The 27,088-nt window shown below is 41.8% G+C and overlaps 1 protein-coding gene across 1 annotated transcript in view; it reads right to left on the minus strand.

Annotated features, from left to right (window-relative positions):
• The window catches only part of MAPK1 (mitogen-activated protein kinase 1), an 87,114-nt gene that overhangs the window by 32,041 nt on the left and 27,985 nt on the right, over positions 1–27,088 (minus strand). Inside the window, exons 2-3 of the mRNA XM_082417874.1 lie at positions 4,899–5,081; positions 2,972–3,161 (exon numbers count right to left, since the gene is read on the minus strand). Of these exons, the coding sequence (XP_082274000.1) occupies positions 2,972–3,161; positions 4,899–5,081 (373 nt within the window). The remainder of the gene's footprint in view (positions 1–2,971; positions 3,162–4,898; positions 5,082–27,088) is intronic.

Genomic DNA, 27,088 nt, shown 5'->3' on the forward strand with positions numbered 1-27,088 from the left:
ATTCTCCCGTTTAAAGTGTGCAGTTCAATGGTTTTTGGTATTATATCACAGGGCTATAAGACCAATACCACTATCCAATTTTAGAATGTTTTTATAACCTCGAAAAGAAACCTCGTGCCCATCAGCAGTCTCTCCCAATGCCTCCCCAATCCCACCAGCCCACAGCAGCTGCTAATCTACCGTCTATCTTTACAGACACGTCTATTCTACAATATATGATCTTTTATGACTGGTTTCTTTCACTCACATACTTAATAATGTTTGCAAGATGCATCCATATTGGGCTTCCCTGGTGGCGCAGCTGTTAAGAATCCGCCTGCCAATGCAGGAGACACAGGTTCGAGCCCTGGTCCGGGAAGATCCCACATGCCGTGGAGCAACTAAGCCCGTGCGCCACAACTACTGAACCTGCGCTCTAGAGCCCGCGAGCCACAACGACTGAGCCCATGTGCCACAACTACTGAAGCCTGTGTGCCTAGAGCCCACGCTCCACAACAAGAGAAGCCACCACAATGAGAAGCCCGCGTACCGCAACAAAGAGTAGCCCCCGCTAGCCGCAACTAGAGAAAGCCCGCGTGCAGCAATGAAGACCCAATGCAGCCAAAAATAAAACATAAATAACTCATTAAAATCCATTAAAAAAAAAGATGCATCCATATTGTAGCACATATCAGTACTTCATTCCTTTTTATTACACTGTATGCATCCACCACATTCTATTTATCCATCGTCATTTGGACATCTGAATTATTTCCGCCTTTGGGCTATTACGCCACTATGAATATTTCTGTATTTGTCTGTGTGCAGATGCATGTTTTCATTCCACTCAGGTATACACCTGGGGCCGAATTCTTGCTGACACTTATCTGATTATATCATCCTAGTGTGTGTGAAGTGGTATCTCACTGTGGTTTTGATTTGCATTTCCCCACTGACTAATGATGTCAAGCATCCTTTCATGAACTTATTGGTTGTTTGTATACCTTCTTTAGATCCTTGGTCTTTTCAGATTCTTTGCCCACTTTTAAATTGTGCCATTTATCTTTTAGTTGTTAAGCTGTAAGAGTTTTTCATATATTCTAGATATAAATCTCGTATCACATATATGATTTATAAATATTTTCTCTCATTCTGTGGGTTGTCTTTTCACTCTCTTGATGATTTACTTTTTTTTTTTTTTTTGGCTATGCCACACCATGCCACGCCACGCCACGCCACGCAGCTTGCAGGATCTCAGTTCCCCAACCAGGGATTGAACTCAGGCCACAGCAGTGAAAGCACCGAGTTCTAACCACTAGGCCACCAGGGAGCTCCCTGAAATCCATTATTAAAAAAAAAAATGTTGTTGCTTGTGTTTTTGGTGTCATGTCTAAGAAGTCTGCCTAACACAAGTTTGCAAGAATTTAATCCCGTGTTTTTTAAGTGCATTCTAGTTTCAGCCTTTAAACTTAGATCTCTACTCCATTTTGAGTTAATTTTTGTACATAGTACAAGGCAGGGAGGGGCCCAAACTCATTTTTTTTTGCATGTGGCTATCCAATTGTCCCAGCACCACTTTGGTGAAAAGACTATTCTTTCCCCAGTCAATGATCCTGGCACTCTTGTCAAAAATCAGTTGATCATAAACATATGGGTTGGGGCTTCCCTGGTGGCGCAGTGGTTAAGAATCCGCCTGCCAATGCAGGGGACACGAGTTTGAGCCCTGGTCCGGGAAGATCCCACATGCGGTGAAGCAACTAAGCCTGTGTGCTACAACTACTGAGCCTGTGCTCTACAGCCCGCAAGCCACAACTACTGAGCCCGCAAGCCACAACTACTGAGCCCACATGCCACAACTACTGAAGCCCGTGCACCTAGACCCTGTGCTCTGCAACAAGACAAGCCACTGCAGTGAGAAGCCCGCACACTGCAATGAAGAGTAGTCCTCACTTGCCACAACTACAGAAAGCCCGTGCGCAGCAACAAAGATCAAACGCATCCAAAAATAAATGAATACGTGAATGAATGAATAAAAAAAAAAACCAAAAACATATGGGTTTATTTATTGACTCAATTCTACTCCAGTGAGCTATATGCCTACTCTTATGCCAGTATCACAATGTCTTGATTACTATAGCTTTGTAATAAGTTTTGAAATCAGGAAGTGTGAGTCCTCTAACTTTGCTCTTTCATAAGATTGTTTTGGCTATTCTGGGTCTCTTGAATTTCTATATGCATTTGAGGATCAGCCTGCCCATTTCTGCAAAAAAAGCCACCTGGGACTCTGATATGGACTGCATTAAACCTGTAGATCAAACTGGGAAGTACTGCCATCTTAACAATATTAAGCCTTCCAATCCATGAACATGGGATGTCATTTCATTCATCCAGATCTTCTTAAATTCACATGCATTTTTACTAGACTGAATCCACATTCCCTTCATCATACTGGAGACAGCTGTAGCCCTCCTTCCTTGTTTAGCTCTGCCACGTATTAAAATAGAAATATATATAAATGCTGCCCATTTTTAAGAGAACTCTAAGGACTATAAAGGATCTAGGGTTTTCCTATTTATTGGGAATGCATTATTTAGGAATCGAAATCATTAAGGTCAACTTTTCTGCTGTTTTCTGAGTGTTTACTGTATAAAATTTATCAAAGAAAAAGGTGACCAACGAAATAGATCTTTTAATGGACACATAATCCTATTTACATATATAAGTAAAAAAGTACATGTGTATGTAAGAGCATAGAAAAAACTTTGGATGAAAATACACCAATTTGTTATAGTGGTTACCTCTGGAGAAGGAGGAGCAATGGGATGCAGAAGAAAAAGAGAACTAGCACTCTTTACTTGCATTTTTTTTTGCCATAAATGTTTTCACGTATTTCTGGTATAATTCTAAATCTGAATAACAATAAATATAACTATGCCCCAGTAACACGAGTTTTTCAACAGATATCACCCTAAGAGTAAATAACCAAGCTGACCTTGAGATCGCAGGTGGTGTTGAGCAGCAGGTTGGAAGGTTTGAGGTCACGGTGCAGCACGTTAGCTGAATGGATATATTTTAACCCTCTGAGGATCTGGTAAAGAAAATAGCAGATATGGTCGTTGCTGAGGTGTTGCGTCTTCAAGAGCTTGTAGAGATCTGTTTCCATGAGGTCCTGTACTATATATCTGTTTGGAAAGGTTAAGGTAACACACCAAAATAGCTGGTCACACTTAGCAAAGCACTGAAAACAAAATGAACCCAAAGGGTCCATTGTTACATCATGAGGCTCAGGAGGGAAATGAGAACCTGATGAAAACTTGGTACACTTCAACAGAAGGAAGCGGAAAGTCGTGAACTCCTTCTTAGGTCCTGTGAGACAGCAGGCACCACTCCTGTCTGATGTGCACAGTGATGAGCTAACAGAGACCTGACGCGGGTCGTGTGGACGAGTCCTGGTCTCCAAGCTGTCCACCATCAACAGACACCCTCTGGGGTTGTTGGGAAGGGCTGGGGGAGGGTGGGGGCCAGCACCAAGCACTCCCTCCTCTCTGGCCTAGCAACGACTCAAAACGTCACTGTTCTTTTACCTCCCTTCTTGTCCCCCTCCTTCTGCACAAAAATCAACCATAAAACTTTTGGAAACACAGGCCTAGAACACATTTCCTACTAAACTCAACCCTCAGTCTATTTGCTTCACTCTTCAATTAAGGTTAAGAGTATAAATAAGTAAGTAAGACTGTTGGAAGTTGTGCTAGGAAGGGGCCTGTCCTGGTTGAGCTCCTCTTGTTTTCCTGCCTATCCGTGTATCTCAGCATCTAGAATTTTAGTTATGGCTAACTTCAATCCCACAGAAAATAAATTTAAAAAGCCTCTAGGTTTTAACTTCACCACGATATTATTTCATCAGTGTTTTTGCATTTCTTTCATTCATTTCTGTGTAAATATTACACATCTACAGATTCATGCTAGATGAGACATGGTACAGGATTTGAAGGAAACATGACTGGAAAACTTGTCATCTGACAGAGATGTGATTTTCAAGGCAAAAGGTAAAGCAGGACAACAGGTGGCAGGAGGAGGCAGTTCACTTAAAATATCACCAGAACTTAGTGACAGAGCTGTCTAAAAATGGAAAGGCTAAAAAAAATAATAATAATAAAAGTAAAAATAAATAAAATAAAAATGGAAAGGCTGCCTGGAGACAGTGAGCTGCCTCTCCCTGGAGGGGCAGAATGCAAAGTGGGCAAACTGGTGGGAACACTGCTGTGGCCAGAACCGGAACCTTCTCCCATCAGGTCCTCCTCAGCACACTTCACACTTCTACCTTTCAAACATAGTCTTTAGCCAGGCAGCCTCCTTTACCCAAGCCTTTACTTGCTTAGTCCAGATTTCTAAATGTTGGTCATAGTTAATCACACAACTTCAGAGCTGAGCCAGCCTTGAAGATCATGAGGGCGAGCACGCCAGTTTTAAAAACGAGAAAACTGGACCCAGATGTGAAATGGTGCTAAGATCAGGACAGTCTGGACCTGACCAGGTCCGTACAGGGCACCCTCTTCCACAGTCGATTGCTCTTTCCTTTTCACCATCATAACAAACCATACCTTGAGTGGCAAACACATGACTGGAAAAGGTGTTCTCCAAAATTTTCCACAACTACACTTAAAGGAAATCTTTACTGAAACTGACAGAAAATATTGGATTTGCCAAAAAGATACTAAAATCAGTTACTGACAAATGAAAAAATGAATCAGAGAAAAAAATGTAAATGATTCAAGTATTACAGTAAATGACAAGCAAAGTACAGTTTCCCCCTAAATGTGTTTTATTACTTTTCCTCCACCCCTGTAAGTGCAGGACACGTCCCGTTACATTACTCAACCAGGTGACGGAGCAGTGGAGCAGCTGCCTGAAAAGGATACACATCTTTCATCTGCTCGATGGTTGGTGCTCGAATAATATCATTGATTCCAATGATGTTCTCATGTCTGAAGCGCAGTAAGATTTTTATCTCCCTCAGGGTTCTCTGGCAGTAGGTCTGGTGCTCAAAAGGGCTGATTTTCTTGATAGCTACTCGAACTTTGTTGACATTATCATAAGCAGAGCTAAAAAAATAAATAAAAAAGGAGGGGAGGAGGGGAGACGGCATTAAAAACAGTTCTCAGAACAAGGCGGTAAAGTATTAAATGATTAGTACTCTAGGCAAATACTTGTTTCATACACACGAAGGAAGCATGTGTATAACCCACAAAGAGGCCTTAAGCTAGGGAGGATGCGGCTGGCAAAACGCAGCACACACAGAATCTCAAAACTAACAGAGGGCCTGGCCCTGGGAACTGTACAGATGCCCATTTTCATAAATCCAGGAACAAGGGTGTATGACACACACATGTCATTTTCCCACTGTTTTTAACAGCAACTGCATTCTGGTGAGAGCAATCATTTCTGCCTCCAAAACAACTTCCTACTGTTGTATCACATTCCACGGACTCAGCAGAAACGTTCAAATGACCATCAACCACATCTTCAACCCGAACAAAAATGGACCCAAGAGAGCAATAAGGATATACTGCATAGCACAGGGAATTATAGCCATTATCTTGTAGTAACTTCTAATGGAGCATAATCTGTAAAATTACTAAATCACTATGCCATACATCTGAAACTAATATTGTAAGTCAACTATACTTCAATTAAAAGGTGGGACAGGAGGATGCATTGATTGCTTGCAACAACTCTGTCTTACGTGCAAAATGACATGACTATTTCTTCCTCCTCCCCCACCCCCCCAAGAAATTTAACCAAGATGTTTGGGTAGTCTTATAACAAAACCTAAAAAGTACTGTTCAAAAAATACCTTCACAGCCATAACATAGGGCCCAGTTCTTTCCAAGTTGTCCTGAAGGTCTGACTTAATAGAATTCCAAGCAGAAGCAATAATAATTTTATCTTCAATTTTATGATGAATTTGAATCTTGAATATTACTACTATCTTTATGAACAATATTCTATTGAATCTTTTCTGTAAGAGCTTTTCACATTAACAAGTATCAACATCTGGTCCACTGACCGAAGCAATGAAAGAACACGGACGGGCAGTAAGACATTACTTCTGGTTTCCTCTGGGTAAGTGCTAGAAACAGGAAACAGTAAAATAAGTTTATTCTCAAGTTTGTGCTTCTATAATGGTATCTATCAGTCTACTTATACTGAGAATTACTGTTGCATTTGTCTGACTCTACCACAAAACTATGCTGTAGGAGGGACCTTGTCTCACTCAGCTTCAGTTTTCTCACACCATTTATACATTGCACTTGGGTACCCCAACACTTTGAAATGACGTCTATTTCCTTAAATAAAAGAATAACTACTCAAATCTTATTTTGCTTTGGTTTGCTGCAAGAAGGCCTAAACCACTGATTTTTAGGTAGACAGGCAAAGGGATATGTCGTTCAAGCAAGTTTATTCAACACTGGGAGTAAATACTATTAGAAATCAAAACTTTTTTGGTAATTCAGATTTTAGAGCCTGAGTTCAACAAAAGAGAACACAGGTTAAAATAGTTATAAAATATTGGTTTAAACTCAACATTATAATATCCAGGGCTTCCCTGGTGGCTCAGTGGTTAAGAATCCGCCTCCCAATGCAGGGGAAACAGGTTCGAGCCCTGGTCCGGGAAGATTCCACGTGCTGCGGAGCAACTAAGCCCGTGCGCCACAACTACTGAGCCTGCGCTCTAGAGCCCATGAGCCACAGCTATTAAGCCCCCATGCCATAACTCCTGAAGCCCGCATGCCTAGAGCCCGTGCTCCGCAACAAGAGAAGCCACTGCAATGAGAAGCCTGCGCACTGCAACGGAAGAGTAGCCCCCGCTTGCCCCAACTACAGAAGGCCCGCACGCAGCAGTGAAGACCCAACGCAGCCAAACATAAATAAATAAATTTTTAAAAATTAAAAATAAATAAATAAATATCCAGTTTTACTGAAGCATGGTAGTCAAACAAACATGGGCATAAACTTGCCTTTGAGAATAAGACTGCTTGGGGAGAGGGGCTTATGGTCAGTGTGCCCCTCCAACTGTATCGACTGACACTCAATGATGAAATTGGAACTGGGTATGTTATTTAAAACAGAGAGAGGGCGTCCCTGGTGGTGCAGTGGTTAAGAACCCGCCTGCCAATGCAGGGGACACAGGTTTGAGCCCTGGTCCAGGAAGATCTCACATGCCGCGGAGCAACTAAGCCCGTGCGCCACAACTACTGAGCCTGCGCTCTAGAGCCCACAAGTCACAACTACTGAGCCCGCGTGCCACAACTACTGAAGCCCGCGCACCTAGAGCCCGCGCTCCACAACAAGTGAAGCCACTGCAATGAGAAGCCCGCGCACCACAACGAAGAGTAGCCCCCGCTCACTGCAACTAGAGAAAGCCTGCGCACAGCAACAAAGACCCAATGCAACCAAAAATAAATAATAAATAAATTTAAAGTAACTAAATAAATAAAACAGAGGGGCGCAGACAAACACACACACACACCCTAAGTAAAGGAGGAAACTTTTTATCCAGCCATTTGGTTATACTAACAGGATACAAAGATTATACTATTACTGTGCCCTTGAGGAGCTCAAGCTATTGAGAGCACCCAGTCATCTTACATAAATGCAGCTTCAAGTCCCAGATGAATTCTATCCTGAGATACATAAATGGTGGGGAATGGGAGATCAAGCCCAGAGGTGAGCACACTCAATTCTTAAAACCGTAGATTCCTACTATTCAGCAATAAAAGGAAACAAACTGTTGATATATACAACACAGATGAATCTCAAAATAATTATGCTGAGTGAAGCCAGACCAAAAGAAAAGTACCTCTACTTATATAAAATGCAAACTAGTCTATGAGGACAGAAAGCACATCAGAAGGGTTTACCTGGGGCTGCTGGGAGGGAGGGATTACACAAATGGAAATGGAAGCTAGATAACTTTTGGAGGCGATGAATGTTCATTATCTAATTGTTTTGATAGCTTAATGGGTGTATAATATGTCAAAACTTAAACTGTACACTGGTATATTGTTCATCAAGCAATTCTTCAGAGAGCAATTAAAAAAAGGAGCCAGGGCTCTCCAAATGCATGGTGAATTCCAGGGCCAGGGTGGGTGGGAACAGAGATTCCAGAACTGTATTTGACCAGTTAATGTGGAAGTAGAAGCCCACAAAATTCTGGAGTAGATTATTTAACAGATGCTTTGTGATCACTTAGGGAAGAAAAGGGAACCAGCATGAGTCAATTATGAACAAGTCATGCTAAACTAACCTCATTTCCTGTTTTGACAGGGTTACCACAACAACAGGAGGGTGATGCCAGAGCTGTGGCGGATTCAAGCCACACTTGTCAAGCACTTCCCACTTCTAAGACTTCATGTTAGGACTGGGGGCAAAACCAAACAGTGATCCTGCTCTTAAAAAGCTGGCAATTTAGTGAGGGAAGGAGACAGGAACAGACAGCATGCACTGCCTTTATCACAGTAAAGCACTTCTGAAACCCAAGGAGAAGATTAAGATCTTCTACCCAGAAGATTAATCTGGGTAGATTAAGTCCAAATAAGGGCAACAAAGAGGATTAAAAGAAGATGAGGCCTGTAGAAACCATACCCTGAAAGATGAGCGGCTTTCGAAAGAGGATCAAGGGCACAGAGAAGGCGAGAGGCAACATGTGGAGAGGAAAACAATCAGGCCATCTACGGGGACAGCTAGCCCTCACCCAACCAGGCACCTCCTCACCCAGTGGTGATTATGGGGTCTGGGGAATGTGCCATCAGGAGCCCCAGAATCCCAAGGCAGCGAGCAGAATGCTCCTCCAGGGTGTGTACCACAAGGGGTGGCCAAGGGGAGCTATCTGCAGGGTATACACGGTGCGTGGACTGTTGGGCTGGGGGTCCACAAGCTCCCGCTCATGGGGGTTGGGGGGGCACAGCACTGGCTGGGAAGAGAAGAGGGCTATGCTGGAGGCCTGCTCTCCTCGAACTGCTGACACCCAACTCTAAAAAGCCCAAGATTTTTCAATTTGAACCTGATCTTCCAGGTCATTAAGAAAGTTTATCTGTCTTGGGGCGGGGGGGTGGGGGTGGGAGGAGAATACATTTCCTGTTTCTTAGTTTGATTTATATGGTATGTGATGCTCCATTTGTATTCCTGACCCAGGCCTTGCAAACAAAACATGAGGGGCAGGCCTGGGTTTGGGAGGGACAAAATGAAGATGGGGGTAGAGGAAGACAATGACAGTCTTGTACTTCCTGATTTAAAGACCTGAGGAGGCTTGCAGGTGATTCGGATGGCTCTGCGCTTCTAGCAGCATTAAAGAGAGAGAACAAGGTTAGAAGTAAGATATGGGAATTTTTAACAGAAGCCACAGAGGGTTGCACTACTGAGGAGAGATACGTGGAGAAAACAGGTCTGAGGACAGAACTCAGGAGCAGACAGAGGAGGAGGAACCAGCTAGAGAGTGAGGGAGCACCTATAAGCACCAGGAGAGAGTGGTGTTTCAGAAGCCAAGGATATAAAGAGTTCCAAACAGGAATGCTTGACAACAACTGGAAAGCATTCAGTGAATCTGCAATCAGCTGATGTGTGTACGGTACCCTGGGTGGCAGTAAATGAAGGGGAGTGGGGACAGGAGTGGAAGCAGCACAGGTGACTACTTTTAAAGAAGGCGAGGAGGAGGAGAATGACTGGCAAATCCAAGGGAACAACCAAAAGGCACAGGCTGTTATGAAAGCAGTGGGTGGGTCGAAGGCTGGCGGACCAGGTGGGGTGAAGAGAAGACTCCCAAAAACTAGGCAGGTGTGAGAAGGCAGCACACACTTCAGGCAAAGCAGAGGTGCATGCAAAGCTACAGAGGCCTGCAGGAACCTGCGGCAAGAGAGTGGGACCCAAGGGGACACGGATGGGGTTGAAGCCGGAGGCTTAAGCAGGAACCAGGCCATGTTTAAATATCTACAATTTTACCCTGGGGAGCCACCAAAGGATGTTAGGCAGGGATTTTAAGCATGGCAGTATTTTTATGAAGTTCTCTCAGGTAGTAGTTTATTGAAGGAATGGAATGGGGAGGGCAGTGCACCAGGCAGGAGCCGTCTTAGCCAACTTGGAACGATGGTGGAGCCACAGCTTTGGAGAAAGTGGCCATAGGCAACTCAAGAAGTAGTGCCTACTTCACAAACCTCATGTTTCCTAGCTTGGTCCTGTCCAAATGCTCTCCATTCAATTAGACTATATATTCCTCAATGGCAGAACTATACATTCTAAATCATTTGTCTTCTTTCTAGCAGCTGTAACCAAATTCACAGGGGAGAAACAAACAGTGGAGGAGAAGAGACAAATCTTCCTAACAGAAGAACTTGGAGTAATATGTGTAGATCCTCTCCCCTCCAGGAGGTGGAACTCAATCTCTCCCAGCCCGCACACCTTGTGGGCAGGCTGAACTTAGAGACTTGCTTCAAAAGAACAGAATGTGAAAAGGGAAGGACAGTAACTTTACAGTGGAGAAGCCTGGCAGATAGCACCTCCACCAGGCGATCAGTTACCACGACCAGTGACGTCACCTGGACATTGTGACTTCCTGATAGGATGAGGCGAGAAAGGCAGCTGATCTCTGTGATATTCTTTCCCCAAACCTGTAACCCCAGGCTAATAGTGAGAAGAACATCAGACAAACCCAAGTTGAGAGATATTCTACAAAATACTTGACGAGTACTCTTTAAGTCATGAAAAGAAAAGTGAGAAAACAGTCACAGAGAGACAGGCAGACATAACAACTAAATGCATGTAGTATCCTGGATTGGATTCTGGAACAGAAAAAGAAAATCAGTGGAAAAGCAAATTCCAAATAAAGTCTGAAATTTCTTTATACCAATGCTGGTTTCTCAGTTTTGATAAGCACATACAGTAATGTAAGATGTTAACATCAAGGAAAACAGAAACTGGGTGGGGGCTTATGGGAACCCTCTGCACTATCTTGGCAACTTTTCTGTAAACCTAAAATTATTCCAACATAAAAGTTTATCTGAAGAAGGTCTTCCACTAAATTATACCTCCAAAATTGATGACATAATTACAATTAACATGTAGAAAATATGGGCTTAATTTAACAAGTAGAAGGAAACATAAACATTTCATAATTATCTACTTTAACCCCCCATAAAAATAAAAATGAATGCTCAATGGAACAAAAATATTCCTAAAAAGGTAACTGAAAACTTTACCTAATTGAACTTTAAGTTATGCTCCTCCTCAATCATTTGAAAAACATTTACTAAATACCCAATATAGGCTAAATCTCATTGCAGATTGAAATAAATAGAACATCATCCCACCTGCCTTTCTCCCTTTGAGCATCCTTAAGAATAGGGATAATATTTGAAGGTATTTACTGCAAAACTACCTAAAAGAAGAAAACCTGTATTGCCAAACATAAGGATTAATACATTATGGAATATTAATATAACAGGTCACTGTGCAGCCATTAAACTAAGTATGAAGATCGTATTAACTAAAGGTGAGATTCAAAATAAACCATCAGACTGCAGCTTAAAAATATTTATCTAGAAGAGGCAATATACAGAACAAGCTAGGATGATGGGACCATGAGTGATTTAAAACATAATTTAAATTGTATTTTGTCTTACTATTTCTGTCCACTCTGCTGGGAGAAAAAAATAACCAGTGAGGGGTAGGTAATATAAGATAAGGCAGCTTGAAGGAAATAACTTGAGTTTTTAAATGAGTCCCTAAAGTTCTACATACCTTCACAGGCTTTTGCTTCTAACCGTGATGAAAGAACAGAGACTGATCTAACTCTCTTTATCTTAACTTAAAAAACCAGACAGGGGCTTCCCTGGTGGCGCAGTGGTTGAGAATCTGCCTGCCAATGCAGGGGACATGGGTTCGAGCCCTGGTCTGGGAAGATCCCACATGCCGCGGAGCAGCTGGGCCCGTGAGCCACAATTACTGAGCCTGCGCGTCTGGAGCCGTGCTCCGTTACAAGAGAGGCGGCGATAGTGAGAGGCCCGCGCACCGCGATGAAGAGTGGCCCCCGCTTGCCACAACTAGAGAAAGCCCATGCACAGAAACGAAGACCCAACACAGCCAAAATAAATAAATAAATAAGCAAATCATTAAAAAAAAAAAAAACAAAAAACCAGACAGTATTTATGAAATAAGTTTTCTGACACCCAGCAACAGGCAACACAGGCCAGCAAGCTGAGTCCTGTGACTGCCCCAGCTTACTGCCTGGAGTTTCCAGGTTTCAATGCAGAGAAGGGAAACTCAAATGGAGCCTGGTAGTAGTCTCCCTGAGTTGAGACAGAATTCGAGATCTGGAGAGTCCAACTCAGAATTTCTGCGGCTGAGTACAGGAGAGGAGAACTTCAGAGAAGGTTGGGGAGATCCGCAGAGGGTTCCCTCTGAGTGTCCAGCTGATAATGAACAGAGCTTGTGCATGATCAAATTCCAAGGCTGGGGAAGGAGCCACCAGAGAGGAGCAGATGGACTAATCCATGTGGAACAAGACTGGGAACAGTTCCTGTTCTACCACTTTTCCAGTAAAGACCTCCTCACACCAGGACAAAAAACTGAGTCCTCAGAAAGGTTGTTGACTCAGTACTGGGGCTAAATTAGCCTTTGACTAAAGGCTATTCCGGACTAAATGCTTAAAAGAGAGCTAAAATGCTTAAAAGAGAGCTTTCAAGGGATCAAAGTGTTCCAAGTAACTTAACTGCATCCCAGAAAAAAAAGTCCCAAAGTATTTAAAGAAATACCAAAAAAAACCCTAGCACTCAATGTAAAATCCAGTGTCTTGCATCCAATCAACATCCAAGAAACCCCCCCCAAAAATAAAAATCCCCAGGAACTATATTCAATATCTTGCAATAACCTGTAATGGAAAAGAATCTGAAAAGTATATAAATATTGAATATACTGAATCACTTTGCTGTACATCTGCAATACTGTAAATCAGTAAAAACAACAGCCACAAAACAAAAAAGCAGGAAAATACAATCTATAATGAAGAGAAAAGCCAATAAAAAAACATACCTAGGAAGTAGAGATGATAGAATTAGTAGACAATCGTGTACTGGTATAAATATACTCCATATGTTCATGAACATAGAGCACAATATAAAGAGAGAAGTGGAAGGTATAAGAAAGACTCAAAATAAACTTCTAGAGATGAAAAAAATACAATGGTTGAAATTAGTAAGAGATTATACACTGAAGAAAAACCTGGTGACCCAGAAGACACAGCAGTAGAATCTAGCCAAAATGTAATGCAATGGGGGCATCGGGGGAAACAGAGCACCAGCGAGCTGTGGGAGAAGGTCAAGGAGCTTAACATACATTTAATTGGAGTCTAACAACTTCACATGTACAAAATCTGAGGGAAAGTAAATATTTCTAGAAAAGTGTTAAATGTCAAGGAAAAAAGAAACATACAAGTGCTCTCTCTACACTGGTTTCCAACTTAGCAATAGGCACCACTTAGTAGCTGAGATTGTCATTACAACAGAGAGTGAAAACTTATGCTGATGCCCAAGTATTAGCTGAGAGAAGCTGCAGTCAGATACCTATGGTATTAAGCTCTGAGATTATAAAAGAATTATTTTCAGATTCCCACTTGGACGTACAGAAATAATTTGATATATTATGTACTCTGAGAAACAGAGGAGCCATTTCAAATCTACTATGTTTGCCAGCTGGAATGACAGCAGTCTTGCATGTGAAGGAAAAAAAGGGCTGCTCCAAACTGCTCCATGAAAGCTGTACCCTTTATTCTCTAAAAAAACATTATTCCAAAATTTCAGGATTTCTAGTTATTTGGCTATTAGAGTTCAGGAAAGAACCTTTATTCTTAAGACTTTATTCATCTGAATAACTTTACTTTTGTGGTATAGTTCCTTTCACTGTTAGAAGTTCTTTGATCGTGTCTCATAAAATTGACCTTCCCCTGTCATCCTGAACTTTCCTGCTTTTTTTCTAGGTATACCTGGGTCTGTCCATGGCCCTGACGGCAGGGCGCTCAGCATGGTCACTACTCTCCAGTGCTGGTGGTGCCCACACCAGCTCCACTTGCAATTCGGCTACTGCATTCTCACACACGCTCCAAGGCTGTGGGGTGTGAGGAGCCGCCCACAGGGCTGGCTTGTACTGACAACTCTTCACACCCTCAACTCCTTATCACACCTCCTCCTCTCAAGGTCATACTTACTACAGTGCAAAAAGCAACAACAGTTAACAGGGTTGATGCAGCACTTTCAAGTCTTGTTTCCCCCAGGTCAAGACTTTTATTTTTGATGTATATTACATATGAGGCATATTTTCACTTTACATCATGTTTACGCACAGTTACTGATATACTGTGTTGCCTTGTTTCTCACATGGACATCACTCAAGATATTTATAGTTTGGCGGTGATAATAAAAAGAAATTTTATGAACAATTCTTATTTAATAATAGCTACAATTTATTGAGTGTTTACTATGTGTCAGACATTGCTCTATGTTAATATCTGTGAACCTCTTTCAGAAGGTGTTATTTATTTAAGGTGGGTTAAAAAGCACAGCAGGGTTTAATAGGCAGTCTATGAGGAAAGGCTTGCAGAAGGAAGGAGCTGCAGGAACTAAAGCATGGAAGGTTGGGTACAAGTGCAAAGTCATCCAGTACAGCTGGAGTTTAGAGCCCATCTGGGCAAAAAGCAAAAGGTAACGTCACACAAAGAAAACTGAGAAATCTGTACTTTATTCTTTTTTTTTTTAATTTTTAAATTTTATTTATTTTTTTATACAGCAGGTTCTTATTAGTCATCAATTTTATACACATCAGTGTATACATGTCAATCCCAATCGCCCAGTTCATCACACCACCACCACCACCCCTCCGCAGTTTCCCCCCTTGGTGTCCGTCCATACGTTTGTTCTCTACATCTGTGTCTCAATTTCTGCTCTGCAAACCGGTTCATCTGTAGCATTTTTCTAGGTTCCACATACATGTGTTAATATACGATATTTGTTTTTCGCTTTCTTACTTCACTCTGTATGACAGTCTCTAGATCCATCCACGTCTCAACAAATGACCCTATTTCGTTCCTTTTAATGGCTGAGTAATATTCCACTGTATGTATGTACCACATCTTCTTTATCCATTCATCTGTCGATGGGCATTTAGGTTGCTTCCATGACCTGGCTATTGTAAATAGTGCTGCAATGAACATTGGGGTGCATGTGTCTTTTTGAATTATGTTTTTCTCTGGGTATATGCCCAGTAGTGGTATTGCTGGATCATATGGTAATTCTATTTTTAGTTTTTTTTTTTTAATTTATTTATTTATTTATTTTTGGCTGTGTTGGGTCTTCGTTTCTGTGCTAGGGCTTTCTCTAGTTGCGGCAAGCGGGGGCCACTCTTCATCGTGGTGCGCGGGCCTCTCGCTGTCGCGGCCTCTCTTGTTGCGGGGCACAGGCTCCAGATGTGCAGGCTCAGTAATTGTGGCTCACGGGCCCAGTTGCTCTGCGGCATGTGGGATCCTCCCAGACCAGGGCTCGAACCCGTGTCTCCTGCATTGGCAGGCAGATTCTCAACCACTGCGCCACCAGGGAAGCCCCTGTCTTCATTTCTTTTCATTCTTTTTTCTTTATTCTGTTCCGTGGCAGTGAATTCCACCATTCTGTCTTCCAGGTCACTTACCGTTCTTCCACCTCAGTTATTCTGCTACTGATTCCTTCTAGTGTAGTTTTCATTTCAGTTATTGTATTGTTCATCTCTGTTTGTTCTTTAATTTTTCTAGGTGTTTGTTCTTTAATTCTTCTAGGTCTTTGTTAAACATTTCTTGCATCTTCTCGATCTTTGCCTCCATTCTTTTTCCGAGGTCCTGGATCATCTTCACTATCATTATTCTGAATTCTTTTTCTGGAAGGTTGCCTACCTCCACTTCATTTAGTTGTTTTTCTGGGGTTTTATCTTGTTCCTTCATCTGATACATAGCCTTCTGCCTTTTCATCTTGTCTATCTTTCTGTGAATGTGATTTTTGTTCCACAGGCTGCAGGACTGTAGTTCTTCTTGCTTCTGCTGTCTGCCTTCTGGTGGATGAGGCTATCTAAGAGGCTTGTGCAAGTCTCCTGATGGGAGGGACTGGTGGTGGGTAGAGCTGACTGTTGCTCTGGTGGACAAACCTCAGTAAAACTTTAATCCGCTTGACTGCTGTTGGTTGGGGCTGGGTTCCCTCCCTGTTGGTTGTTTGGCCTGAGGCAACCCAACACTGCAGCATACCTGGGCTCGGTGGTGGGGCTAATGGCAGACTCTGGGAGGGCTCACGCCAAGGAGTACTTCCCAGAACTTCTGCTGCCCGTGTCCTTGTCCCCACGGTGAGCCACAGCCACCCCCCGCCTCTGCAGGAGACCCTCCAACACTAGCAGGTAGGTCTGGTTCAATCTTCCCTTGGGTCACTCCTTCCCCTGGGTCCCAATGCACATACTACTTTGTGTGTGCCCTCCAAGAGTGGAGTCTCTGTTTCCCCCAGTCCTGTTGAAGTCCTGCAATCAAATCCCACTAGCCTTCAAAGTCTGATTCTCTAGGAATTCCTCCTCCCGTTGCCGGATCCCCAGGTTGGGAAGCCTGACATGGGGCTCAGAACCCTCACTCCAGTGGGTGGACTTCTGTGGTATAAGTGTTCTCTGGTTTGTGAGTCACCCACCCAGCAGTTATGGGATTTGATTTTACTGTGATTGTGCCCCTCCTACCATCTCATTGTGGTTTCTTCTTTGTCTTTGGATGCGGGGTATCTTTTTTGGTGAGTTCCAGTGTCTTCCTGTCGATGACTGTCCCGCAGCTAGTTGTGATTCTGGTGTTCTGACAAGAGGGAGTGAGAGCACGTCCTTCTACTCCGCCATCTTGTTTCAGGCTCTAAATTCCTTTAGTAAAGACAATTCCCAAATCTGTACTTTATTCTGATAACAGAAAGAATTCTCCAGCCACGAGAGTGACACTATCAGAAATACAGGTATTTCCAGAGACTGAAGGAGGCTAAACAGAAAAATATTAAGACCAGTAAAAAGCCTACAGTTGTAATTCTGGAAATATTTATATGTCTCACTACTTTGAAATTACAGTAGTTGTCACATCTGCTGCTTGATCTTGCTTATTTAAGGCATTAATAAAAAAGCACACACATTAAAGATGTATTTTCTTAATATTAAAAAAAACAGTACTTCAATATAACCGATTTCCTTGGTAACCTTACATAATTTTTTCTATTCATTTAAGACCACTAATCTGATCTGGCAGTGAGGACCTCCTCAGGAGAACATGCCTCTCACAAAGGATCTCCTGCGTCCCTCGCCAGAAGAGGAAACACAACAAGAAGCACCTGCTGCAGAGCCCCACCTCCTACTTCACGGATGTGAAATGCCCAGGATGCTATAAAACCACCACCATTTCTAGCCAGGCACAAACAGTAGTTTCCTGTGTTGGCTACTCTACTGTCCTCTGCCAGCCTACAGGAGGAAAAAGCAAGGCTTACAGAAGGATGCTCCTTCAGTTGGAAGCAGCACTAAAAGCACCCTGAATCAAGATGAATGGGAAACGATCCCAATAAACGTATTTTGGATTAAAAAAACCGAAACAAAACAAAAAACAACACACTAATCTGTGAAGGAGCCACAGGTTTCACTGACCGCCTAAAAGATTCATGACACAAAAAAGATTAAGAACTCTTATTATCAGGGCAATTTACAGATTCAGTTCAAATGGCAGGGACAGAAAACTAGTACATAGAAGTTTGTACTCAAGAGAAAAAATGTCATTTGGGATCTGGAAGGAGGCACAATGAATAAACTTAAAACCATTCAAATGTTAAAATCAATTTTATCAGGTATTCATTAATCATCTACATTGTTAAGTGCTATGGATACTACAGCGAAAACAGAAAGCTCCTTACTCTCATGAACTTTATACAACATGGGGGAAATATAAAGAGACATGTATTAGGGGACTTCCCTGGTGGTCTAGTGCAGCAGGGGGCACAGGTTCAATTCCTGGTCAGGGAACTAAGATCCCACAAGCCGCGTGGCAAGGCCAAAAGAGGAAAAGGGGGAGTGGGGTAAGGAGACATATATTAAAAATAGATAAATTATGATAGATGCTAAGAAAAAATACAAATGCTATAATTAACATCATCATGGATAACTAGAGAACTTGGTTTAAATTAGGGGCTCAGGGAAGGTTCTTCCTCTCTAAGGAAGTGGCATTTAAAACAGAGACCTGAAGGATAGGCTGGAATTAGCCAGGTGAGGGGTAGCCGAGAAGGCAAGTGTTCTATTGAACAGAGAGAGGTTAGGCCGGTGAATCTGTGGACCCCAAAGAAGGCTACTGGTGGCTGGCACATACCAAGCCAAGAGCACATGGCTCAGGACGAGGCTGTGACCTGGAAGTTGTGCTAAGGGTTTAAGATTCATTTTAAGTGCACTTCCACTTTAAGGGAGGACTAAAAGTACCCAATTTGTATTTGTAAATGCTTTCTCCAGCTGTGATATGAAGAATAAATTGTAAAAAGGAAAGAGTGAAAAAAGAAACCATCTGAAGCACTGCAATAGCACCAGTAAGAGACGGTAGTGGCTTGGACTAAGCAACAAGCACATAACTGGCATTTTAAGCCAGTCAGTTCATTGTACGAAATCATGCTGCCCACTGCAGGACATTCAGCGTCCCAGACTCAAGGGCACTATGAACCAGCAGCACTCTCAAATCAGTAAAATACTCACAAAAAGAAAAAGCAGCACACCTCTGAGGGCAGTGGTAAAGCCTCTGGAATGTACAAGATGACAACAGTGGAGACAGGAGGAGTTATTGAGACTGAAAAGGAAAGGTGCTGACTGGGATCTAGTGAGCAAGGTGGGTGAACAGGCCAGATAATACTGTCAAGGTCAAAAATGAGCTGTGCATATGGGAGAAAAAAATTACAACATGTAGGGCTTGTATTTAGAGTATATAAAGAACTCTTACAACTTCAAAATAAGACAAACAACCCAAAATTTTAAATAGGCAAAAAAATAGACACTTTTTGTGTGACAATACACACATACAAAGATGAATGATGTCATAAGGGAAATGTAAATTAAAACCACATATCATACCCATTAGAATGGCTAAAATGAAAAAGAATGACCATACCAAGTGCTGATGAGGATGTAGAAAAGCTAGAACTCTCATACCCTGCAGGTGGAACTACAAAATGGTACAACCACTATGAAAAGGCTTGGTGGCTTTTGAAAAGTTAAATGCACACTCACCATACAACCCAGCAGTTCCACTCCTAATTATTTACTCAAGAGAAATGAAAATATATGTCTATGACAATAGCCAAGATACGGACACAACCTAGGTGTCCACTGATGGATGAATGGATAAAGAACATGCAGTATACATGTACAATGGAATACCAGTCAGCCGTAAAAATGAAAGAAATCTTGTCATCTGCCACAACATGGACGGACCTTGAGGGCATTACGCTAAGTGAAATAAGTCAGACAGAGAAAGACAAAGACCACATGATGTCACTTATACATGGAATCTAAAAAACAAAACAAACAAAACAAAACCCAGGTGGTTGCCAGAGGGGCAGGGAGTAGGGATGGGGGGGAAACAGGTAAAGGGGGTCAAGAGGTACAAACTTACAGGTATAAAATAAATTAGTCACGGGGATGCAATGTACAACATAGGGAATACAGTCAATGATACTGTATTGACTTTGTATGGTGACAGACGGTAACTGTACTTATTGTGGTGATCATTTCGCGATGTATACAAATGTCAAATCACTATGTGGTACACGCGAAACTAATAAAATATTGTATGTCAAATTACTTCAATTAAAAAATAAAATATACATCCATACAGACTTGTATACAAATGTTTGTAGGAGCTTTATTCATAACAGTCACGAACTTGGAACAACCCAAATAGTCATCAACAAGGAAAGAGTAAACAAACTGTGTGTCACCAGTGCAATGGAAGAGCACTGAGCAACAAAAGGGAAACGACTACATGCGACAACAAGGATGAACCTGGAAAACCCTACGCTAAGTGAAAAAGCCAGGCAAAAAAGAGCAAAGACTTCTAAACTCCATTTATCTGAAACGCTAGGTAAGCTGAGGCTGATCTACAGTGATAGAAAACTGGTCCATGGTTGCCTGAGCTGAAGACTGACAGCGAAGGGCACAAGGGTACTTCTTCCTGGGGTTATGTAATGTTCCGTATCTCCACTGTGGTGGTGGTTACACAGTGTATATATTTGCCAAGACTCAACTGAACTTTGCACAAAGAAAAGGTCCATTTTGTTGTATATAAATTATACCTCAAAAGGTGATTTTTAAAAATTGAGCAAAGCTACAAAACTGTGGGGCTGATTTTCTCTCATGGTTCATATGCTCATACTGACGACAATTTCATAGGAAGTGTTCCAAACAGGTTTTGAGCAGTGGCAACATCATTAAAATAAATGCCCAGGCTTCCACAGACATTTCTGAGGCTCTGGCATAAATATAACATTTCTGGTACGTTCAGGCTTTCTCCCCATCCTCCCCAGCCCCCTGTCATTATAGTCATTTCATAGCAGAGGCTCAATAATATTTGTGCATAATAAAGTTTGTCTAATGAAGGAGCTATCTCCTCATGCATTAGCACCACATACTGTACACGTTGTTAAGCAACTAAAGTGCTATCAACTGTGAATGGGTTATTTTTAGAGAGAGCTATTAAGCTGTTCTCCAAGCTACCCATTTCAGTGAACTTTTAATTATCTGAACACAAAACCACAGTACTTTGTTTCACAGATAAAAATTAACTTGTCTTCAGATGCTAAGTAAGTTAGACTGATCCAAATTAATGTTCCAAAAGTAAGTAAGTAGATAATACAAATGACTGCTTTAAAAGAAAACGTATTTGTTCCTTTAGCCTGATTCTCTCATAATTTACTAACCAAGAAAGCCAGTGCAAAGGTTTCTTTAGAGGGTGCAAACCATTCAGTGAGCAAATAAAAGCTAAAGTCATTTTAGCTGTAAAACCATCATAATTTTACATTATTTTAAGACTGAGTGCTCCAATAACACTTCAGATATTGCAACTTAAAATCTGATGTCATGAACACATGTGCACCCTCTCTAGGAAAGGCGCTCCGTACAGCCCAGAGCTTGAACAAATTTCGTTATCTACATATGCATTTTTAAATCTCTTCAATAATAGAACAGGGGCCAAAGAGTCAGGTGAGTTCCAATTCTGGCCCCTTCCCTTACTAGCTGAGACATCACTGAACTACCCAACACCTCTGAGCAACCATTTGCTTGACTCAAAAATGAGGAAAACTCTACGGGTTATGAAGATTGCAAAAACAGCAGATGAAAAACAGCATATCTGAAAGATATGAGACCATCCCAAAAAAAGTGGAACAGTCATTTTTAATTACTTTATTATTTTTTATTGTTTTTTATTAATTTATCCAATGAAACCATAAAAACAAAGTAACATCAGAAAAAAAAACTAGACTTCAAATCAAGAGGTCTGAGTTTTAGTCCTAGCTTGGCTGTGCCCTGTATGTCTGCCCTGATAGTGTTGGCCAAGTTACAAAAAGAAGATACTATTATTCTGTGTTCAGGCTTCTTCCAAACATAAGTGCAAAACTTCTTTAAAAATTTTTTATATGTATACAAGAGACTGGAAAAAACCCCACACCCAATTATATGATTGAATGTACATACATACATATATATGCATAGATATAGCCATAAAAAGATGAAGACTTGTAGTGACTTATACTCAGTAAAGGTTCTACAAATTTTTGGTGGGCTCAAGTTCACAAATTATTAAAGGAAAATGTATGAAAAACATTTCTCTCCGATTAATAGGAAAAACGTGCCTCTATTACTAGATCTAAGATACCCCATCAGGATTTAGTACCGCGACTAACATCATCCTAAACCCCACAACCATAAACTCTGTTATTTGAAGCATGCTAGAGCAGCACAAAGTCAAGAGTTAGTACTCTGCAACAGATCCAATCAGTACTCTAAATCCAAGCAGTACTCTTTAGAAATGACCTTTGGAGTTCACCTATGCTCTGAACTTGTCATGAGAGAGACCCTGATGAAGCAGATGGGCTACTACTCACTTGTGGATCATTCCTCTACATTTCCTTCCTCCTCAGTTATCCTCTCCTGCCTTCACTGGGCAAGAATTCTAGGATCGTCCAGGTTGGGCTGGCTCGCGGTGAGCTCTGAGAACAGCCAGACGTACTGAACCAAGACTAAGAGCATCGAGTCTCCTCCAGTGCTACGCATTCCGGGTAGCCACCCAGGCAGCTCCACGCACCTCTGGCCCTGAAGTTGAGTGAGACACTGAGAGAGGACCTCAATAACCATAATGATCACCGCTTACTGAGCCCTCAAGCACAGTGCTGAGAGCTTCAGAAAAACCTTTACGTGCTGTCTTCACCACAACCCTATGGCGGTAAAGCACAGCCCCTACTTTACACATGAAGAAACTAAGGCAGAAGAGAGGAGTCAAGTAACTTGTCTCTGATTACACAACCAGCAGCCAACAGAACTGGGATTCAATCCCAGGCGTGCTGACCTCCAAAACCCATGTTTCTGAGCCACTACACCATGCGAGGGTCAGTAGTCCTCCACTGGCTATGCCCTTTTGCTGGTGATGAACCAAGGTTTGGCTCATGATTCTGACAGGGTAACTGAAAAGAAGCTGAGGACGGCAGACAATGAGGACAAAAATAAAAATCATCGTACTGATCATGATACGGAAAGCATTCTGCTTCCCAAGGAAGCCTATCCGTTTTGAAGGTTCTGGCTATTTAGATCTTCTTCGTCAGGATGAGCCAAAACCTGTCTCCTCTGAAACAAGAGGCAAATATGTCCTGTAAATAAGGTGTGGGAGAGCACACCTGAAGGCAGGAGATGCAAAGGCAAACCAAACATGAGGGGAGGGAGGTGAGATCAGGGTCTGAATGGGGACAAGTAACAAGATATGCTGGAAACCAGCAGGAATGAAAATCCAGAGATTTTTAGTGGTGTCAATCGTGACGATTCAGTAATTTTCTCTAGCATATATCATCAGCCTGTAAGTACGATCAGACAAAATAAACAGTTGGGTTCTCGTAAAATGGGAGTGGAGTCGTCAAGAGAAGAGAGGGGAGGTCAGCAGACAGATCCAGACCCAGGCCAGACAGGAGTAGGAGATTAGGAAACCATAAAGGTGAGGATCTCAAGTGGGGGTACAGGGGAGAAAGAGCAGGAGGAAAGGGAGCTACAGTCCAAAAAAGGATGATCTACTTCGTAAGGCCACCCTTGCTCACCTTTGTAAACTGTACCCCAGTGAGTCAAGTCAGAGAAAGAAAGGCTCAGATGATCATCCCCATCATGGAAACTTTAGGTTAGTCAAGAAATGCAAGTTTCTCATGAACTGCTCCAACATCAGAAATATTAACACCCGCCCAGACCTGTGGAAGATGGAAAAGTGTTTAAACTGGAAGCAAACAGCATTATTATCTAAACTGAAAAGAACTGTCCGCACAACTAAGCAGGCAGTGAGATGTTATACAACAGATGCTAAACTAGGTAAAGTAGAAAACTGTAACATATAACTCTAAAATACCAGTAAAAAAATCTGCAGTCAGAGCTGGAAAACTAATTTTACTTCTTTCCATTAAAAAACCTTCTACAGTTGGAGTTGTTTTTTTCTTTCCCCAACCCATCATGATAGAAGAGGAAGTAGATAAGGAAAGGAAGACCCTGAACAAAATCTGATAATCATTCATATGTATGTGTTATAAAATATATGCAATTACTCTCAAACACTGCTGGTGGGAAGACAGGTTATAAACCCTTCTGGACAGGTTGGTAGGACAGGCCTTACCAAAATCATACATCTGCACCTATCTTTTGATTCAGCAATCCCGCTCCTAGGATTCTACCCTAAAGATACATCTCCAGTGATATGAAAATACATAAGCACAAGGTAATTCACTGCAACATTATTTGTAACTGCAAAATACTAGCAGCAACCTAAATACCCATACATTGGAGAAAGGTTGAATGAACTATGATACATTCACATGATGGAGTACTATGCAGCTGTAAAAAAGGAATGAAAAAGATCTCTTACAAACTAACATGGAGCGGTTCCAAGATACAATGTTAAGTAAAAAAGCAAAGTATAAAAGAGATTTATACTATGCTACCCTTCATATAAGAAAGAAGGGTTATAAGAAAACATAAATGTATCTGCTTGCCTGTATAGCAGAAATATAGGAAGGATAAACCCAGAACTAAAGAGATCGATTGTATACAGGGGGTGAGTGGGAAAGCGGTGAAGGGGAGGATGGGAACAGGGTGGTAGGGATGAGAAGGGAGGGACTGCTCTTTGAGTATACCTTGTGTACAGCTCTTACTCTGAGAGTCACAGTCATATCACATATTCAAAAAACTAAAGAAACAAAAGAATGAGGATATGGGAAGAACCCCAAATGGAACACCAACAGTAACAAATGAACCTAACTGTATTACAAATGAATGACATAACCACACTGAAGGGCATGAGGAACTAGAAACCAGCCTAAGCAACTTCAGAAAACAGTATTTTAACTGGATGCTGTAAAGCTAAAGCAGGAAAGGGCTGAACACAAATCCTGTAATCTAATTAGTGAACTTGTTTCTCACAAGGATATGGGTCAGCAATTCTGCATCTACTTTATGTATAAATAGAATGGGACTGAAAAAATAAGCAAACAAAATGGAAGATAATGAGAGCCAGGCTGGGGAAAGAATTACAAGCAAGAGGCAAGGTTAAAATAAACCACATGGTGTTGGATTAGAATCAGAGACATCAGTATGAACTCATAGTTTTTAACATATACACAGACAGATACAGAAATAAAGATGTGTGTATGTGTGGGCTGGTGTACACACATCTATTTTCCCAGCTCTGTTCACTGAGAAGACTTAGAAACAACTACACCCCAGTAGCAATGAGCACACTTTGCCCTTAAGAAGGTACTCAAACAAGGGTGGGGTTTGTTGAAAGCAGTCACTCTGAAGGAGCAAACAAAGGTCGAAGTTGCAACAATTTGAAATACAAAATGACAATACTGGATTACAACCCACAGAATAAAACAAATACCCATGAGTTCATACTGACACAAATAAGTAAGTGAATAAATCAGTGGGGAGAAGGAACAGCTGTTTCTCACAGAGGCACTCCAATCAGATGGAATGAAGAAAACAGAAAAACTGTCATTAGGTAAATACCACAATAATTTTTCCAGAAAAAGATCCATGGATGGATGCTTAATCTAGTGAGTAGAAATCTGAGAAGAAACAGGGCATCTGCTTAGTCTCAAAGTACATCCTCTAAGATATTTATTAATTACAAAGGGGTAAATAGATGGACCCCATCTTAACCAGGTGATTAAAATTAACATCTCTAAGGATAAAATATCTGGGCAACACCAACTCTCTGATGTGATGTATCAAGAAGGGCACAACATCACTTCTGTTAAAACTGCATAATCTTATTCCATTCATGAAAAAACATCAGATAAACACAAACTGAGGGACAGCCTACAAAAATAACAGTCCAGGGCTTCCCTGGTGATGCAGTGGTTAAGAATCCGCCTGCCAATGCAGGGGACACAGGTTCGAGCCCTGGTCCAGGAAGATCCTACACGCCGCGGAGCAACTAAGCCTGTGAGCCACAACTACTTAAGTCTGCATGCCACAACTACTGAAGCCCGCACGCCTAGAGCCCATACTCTGCAACAAGAGAAGCCACCACAATGAGAAGCGCGCGCACCGCGACGAAGAGTAGCCCCTGCTCACCACAACTAGAGAAAGCCCGCGCACAGCAACAAAGACCCAACACAGCCAAAAATAAATAAAATAAATAAATTTACAAAAACAACAGTCCAGTACTCGTTAAAAGTGTCACCGTCATGAAAGACAGAGGAAGACTGAAGAAATGCCACAGTTGGAAGAGACTAAGGAGACACAACAATTAAATGCAAAATGAGATCCTGGAAGAAAAAATGACATTGGGGGAAAATGGGAACTGTGAATAAGGTCTGCATCTAGTATTGCACCGGTTTTAATTTCTTGGTTTTGATGACATTCCTACAGACATACACCATGTTAAACATCAGGAAAAGGTGGGTACGTGGGAACTCTCTAGACTGTTTTTGCACCTTTTTTCAAAGTCTAAAATTATCTCAAAATGAAAAGTTAAAAAATTACATCCTTTTGTTAAAATTATATGCTTATATATATATTTGTGTGTGCATGTGTATAACAAAGATTTTAAAAAGAGAACGAAGAATGAGAAGAATGTGAAAAGAGAGAATGATGGAGCCACTGCCATGATTCTTGATGACTTCCCAATTCCTCAATTGAGTCCTCCTTCCCTCAGGTCCTGGCCTGAGTCCATGTGTTTCAATAATCTGAGAGTGTACACAAAGGATCCCCAAAGACTTCAGAGACCGACAAGAATTCCGTAGGATCCTGGTCAGCACAACCAAGAATTTCTCAAATGTTTCATTGCTCAAGTTACTGTGGAAATCTTATTTCTGAAATCAGTTTCTTTTCTTTTCTCCCCATATTATCTCTTCACTTTCGCCCTCGAGCAATAAATATATCTGTTCCCAGACACAATCAAAGATCCAGACAGAGAGGAACACTGCCAGAGACAGTGGCTGCCCCCAGATAACTCCCAACACTGATCTTCCGCACATTCAGAGTGACAGCTGATCTCCAGGACAACTGCTGAAACTAGGGCCTGTACTCCGAAAAATCTACCCAAGTGACAGACTGGCATGTATCTGAAGAAACAACCTTAAAACTAGTCAAGTTTAATTTTGGGTCAAGTTACAAAGCCCTGGTCTTGGAAGTCCTGAATCTGAATTCAAGTTCTTGCACTGTCACAACGCTGTGCTCGTAACCATCGGCAATTCTCTTAACCTTGCTGAACCTCAGTATCTCCCCCATAAAATGGAAAGAATACTTATCTCTCACATATAGG

The sequence above is a fragment of the Balaenoptera physalus genome (assembly GCF_965194825.1).
Source record: "Balaenoptera physalus genome assembly, chromosome: 12".
Taxonomy (NCBI): domain Eukaryota; kingdom Metazoa; phylum Chordata; class Mammalia; order Artiodactyla; family Balaenopteridae; genus Balaenoptera; species Balaenoptera physalus.